The sequence below is a fragment of the Micromys minutus genome, assembly GCF_963924665.1.
Source record: "Micromys minutus genome assembly, chromosome: X".
In the NCBI taxonomy this organism is placed as follows: domain Eukaryota; kingdom Metazoa; phylum Chordata; class Mammalia; order Rodentia; family Muridae; genus Micromys; species Micromys minutus.
Window position 1 is genome coordinate 5,088,271 of NC_137970.1, and position 4,281 is coordinate 5,092,551.

Here is a 4,281-nt window from a genome sequence, read left to right on the forward strand (position 1 = left end):
CTACCGTGGCTTAGTCTGGATCTGCGTTCAGGAAAGGACAGCCTACTGTCCATACAGCAGAGGAAGCTGGCAGGCATCACCTCAAACTGGCTAGTGGCTGGAAGCAATACCACCTATTAATTATTCAGAACTGTGCTCCCATGTCTACTCACTAGGATAGTGCATAAAGCAGGTGCTGTACCCCATTACTGAGAGAAAGGAGAGAACTTAAGTCTGATAATTTCTATCTTTCACTGAAGCAGAACATGAGGGTGTCTTCTGAGAGGGCAAAGGGGAAGCAGGAGCAAGCTGGAGTACTAGCTGTACAGCAAGGGAGAGTTGGTGTTTCACTAACATGAGAACTCCTTGGGTGGCCTCATCCCTCCCCCCATGTTTCTCATTCACCACCACTCCTGCTGCTCTGTTTTCTGTCATAGCCTTCTCTGTCATTGGGTTCTCACACCAGGCAGAAGCATCTCAAAATTCCTGTCACCTGGACCTGGAGTGGGGCAACCCAGATAACTTGATTCTGAACCCAGAGCTGTAATCTCAATCAAAATGTCTGCCTGCAGAGAGAGCACAGAGCCATCTCAGTTTGGCCACATTCCATTGAGATCACAAGTCTCAGCAGGAGCTAGGAATTGTCTTAAGAACTCTTTGAGCTGATCTCTGTATCTCAAAAGAGCAGCTGTGTGGCTGGCTTCTCCAGCACATGTGCTTGAGCACCCAGCTCAACCTAGGCCATTTGGGAACTGTGACCCTGTCTTAGAGCTACCACTCTGAAAGCCGACCTTCCCAAGGCTAGACCTCAATGGAACCACTCACATCCATCACAGAGCATCCAAGAGCAGTCTATCCACACAGGACACCAGGACCAGAAAGCTCCTTGATTGATGTTTTATTGTTTCGAACGGGTCTTGGCTGATGCCCGGAAGTTCCTCTTCCTGCCTTAGCGTCTGTTGCGGTAGTTCTCCATCTCCTGGAAGTACTTTGCCCGCATAAGCGCAGCCTTCTCCTTATACGGCATTTTGTCCGCCTCTTCGGCCAGAGACCACATCCTTCCGGCAGCCCTGGCTACCTGAACCACGGTCCAGTCGGGGTTTTCTTGTTTCAGTTGGGCATAGTGGTCTTGGGAGAAAAGCAGGAATGCGGTTGGGGGTTTCCGGGGTGCCTTTGGGTCCCTAGTTCTTCTCTTCTTTATCTTCCCGGGAAAATTCTTCATTTCTTTCTTATACCGATCTTTATCAAGTTTCGCTAGGGCTTCATACTTGGCCTTTTCGCGCTTCGAGATGGATCTCCATTTTTCCGAACACATTCTAGAAAGTTCTTCAAAACCAAGATAAGTCCTTGGGTGTTGCTTCTTGAACTTCTTTCTAAAATGCTGCATAAAGTGGATGTAGGAACTGACGTTCGCCTTGGGCCTTTGCTGTCCTTCTTTGCCCATGGTTAGACAACCTTGATTTCCTTTTCTTGATCTTCCGGTATCAGATTGCAAAGGCTTCTGCCTCCTCACCTAAGGAACAATCTGGGAGGTACTCTTCTTAAGGTGAAATGTTCTCAGTGTGTATGCCTCAGCCAGGGCCCAGCCTTTTCAGTGCTGGTGACCTTTGTTGGGTCAAGAAAGGGAAATTATGATGTCATCCCTGAGCTGGCCAATGGCAGCCAAGCCCAGGCTTGCAGGCAGTCTCCCCCCCCCCCCCCCCCCCCGTAGTGGTTGCTTTCTCCAGGGACTTTTGCCTTTTAAGGAAACATGCAGGTTTATCTCAACCATATTAGAGTTAGTTCTGGCCTTGGGAACCTTTCCCTTTGGCTTGCTGTAGGTGTGGGCTTTGCTCAACCTCTGAGGTCTTTTATCCCTGTCCCCTGGTGGGTCAAAACAAGGGCTGCCTTTCTCCATGGTATTCTCAGGATTCTGCCTCCTTATCCTCCACACTCTAGAAAGAACCAAAGCCAGGTGGGGGAGGGGAGTCTTGGGAGCTGTCATGATAACATGTGAAGACTGTTTGCCTTGAGCCAGGGCAATGCCTGCTGCACAGAAGGGTTTGGTAGTAACCCTAAAAATAATAACTATGGCAGCTGGGACTTGGTTCCTCTCAGGACACAGTTGTCTAACTTAAAAACCAAGCACTTTGGTTCAGAGTCTGAATCCTTCCTTTCTCTGAGGAAATGAGAGAGAAAGAGGGAAGAGAATCTGAGCATGTTTTAGTTAAATTGGAGGTCTTGAAGATGTGAATTACTCGCTTTTCCAGCATCCCCTCCCCATCCTCAAAAGGATCCTCATTTCCTAGGGGTACTTTACAAAGCACTACAGCAGTTCAGGAGATTGGCTTCTTTGTGGTAAACCTTTATACCCTCCAGTTGTCATGCAGCAGTAGAGAGTACAGTAATGGACAACAGACCTGTCTCTGTGTTAGTGGCTTTACTGGAAACCCAGTGGGGGACTGTGTTGTTATATGCATAGGGCCAGAAAACATCTTCACATTGACATAAGGACTGATTTCAAGCTGAGCAGCCACAGGCAGGCAGGAGCCTTGGGTCTTGGGTGTCATCTAATTGATTGGAGCCACGGTCCTGAAAACTTTTAGGGGAGGACTAGAGGTGACATTTTTGGTCTTAGCATGTACAAGATGTTTTCTGGGGCTAAAGGGTCAGAGGTCATATTTTATATACATACATGAATATGTGCATGCCTGCATATATATATATATATATATATATATATATACACAAACATTTATACATATCCACACACTTACACACACCTTTATATACATACATACATGGATATCCATATCCATATCCATACACAAACACAAAGATATATATATATATATATGTATGTATGTATGTATGTATGTATGTATGTATGTATATCAGAACTCCAAGTCAGGCTCCAACTTTTGGTTTGTGCTAAGGAAAGACATCTCCACCATACCCTACGTTCTTGTAAGCCTATGATTTTCCTGGAAAACATGTTTGCCCTAACAAGGGACATTGCTCTAGGTGACCTATAGGGTACCATGCCAGAAAACATAAATAACTACTTATATAAGAAAAGCTATGTTTATATAGGCAAGACCATAGACTTGCAAGGATGAGGTAAAATGCCTTGACCAGCCTGGCTGACTTGCGTTACCTGCTCCTGAAATGAATCCCTTGTGCTGTTAGAGATCTACTGCTTACCCTTCCCTGGCTACTCTATGTGGACAATAACCCAAGTCCACTTCATGTAACCAGGTAGGAGCCTCGGGAGATCAGAAATGGAAGAGGTGGGCTTTGTGCCATGTCTCCTGACTCCAGCCACTCAGAGGTCACCGGGAGTTGTCTCCTCCTGAGACCAGAGTTCTCTTCCCATGGTAAGGTTTCCTCTCTAAGCAGCTCTCCTCCCAGGTACGCAAACCACTGCCTTTCATATCTTCTCCTGTCTAGCCTCGAGACAAATCTGTTTTATTCTGCCCCATGTTCCCTATCACTTCCCTACATTCCAGGACCTTCCTGTACCTTCCCCTTACCTTTCTAGATAATCTGTTTCTAGACAATTTATTAAACACTACTCAAATTTTTCTGCTGGGACCTTGACCAAAGTACAATGTCAATAATCTTTCACCATATACACATCAACCACAAGCAGGAGGGTATTGAAATTCTAGAGATCCAGATTCCCATAGTCTCCAGAGATCCAGAATCACATTCAGCGGCAGTGCTTGCCAAAAAAGTATGGACCCAGCCTCTTCGATCTACTGCCCTGAATTATAAGATGTCCTCTAGGTAGAGGGATTGGACTAGCAGCCAGACAGTTAAGGCCTCAGGCTTCATGGCTGGCAGAATTTCTTGTTGCATATTCTCAGCTCTGCCATTTGGTTCAAAAGGAACTACAGCCAATCCATAAATAAATGATGGTGGCTTTGCCAATAAAGCTTTATTTACACCGACAGGTTATAGTCTGTGGGTTTCAGATTAACTGGCTTTCAGTCTGGCTAGAAGTTCAGTTCTAGTGAGATCTCATTATTGCAGTCTACAATAAAAAGTCACTGAATTTCATAGTTTATTACCATATGCACACATATATAATGTGTATTAGCCTCAGTTTCTGAGAATCATCAATCCATATAATCCTCACTGCAACCCTAAGGGGGTGAAGTTTTCCTAACCATTATAAGAAGGTGGTCATAGAATCAAGTTTAACACAACTGCACTTAGTATGTGTGTGACATGCTATTATTTTCTGTTATTTTTTTGATAGCTGAAAGTAAACCTACAGGCTGATCTCAAGGTTCACTAATCCTTCTGGCTGATCTGCAG

General features: G+C 45.2%; 1 protein-coding gene across 1 annotated transcript; it reads right to left on the minus strand.

Annotated features, from left to right (window-relative positions):
• Positions 1–928: 928 nt before the first annotated feature.
• Positions 929–1,423, minus strand: LOC308414743 (high mobility group protein B4-like; the record flags this gene model as incomplete). Its single annotated transcript, XM_080909971.1, has 1 exon — positions 929–1,423. One exon carries the CDS (start codon positions 1,421–1,423, stop codon positions 929–931), a length of 495 nt encoding a protein of 164 aa, XP_080766097.1.
• Positions 1,424–4,281: the final 2,858 nt, after the last annotated feature.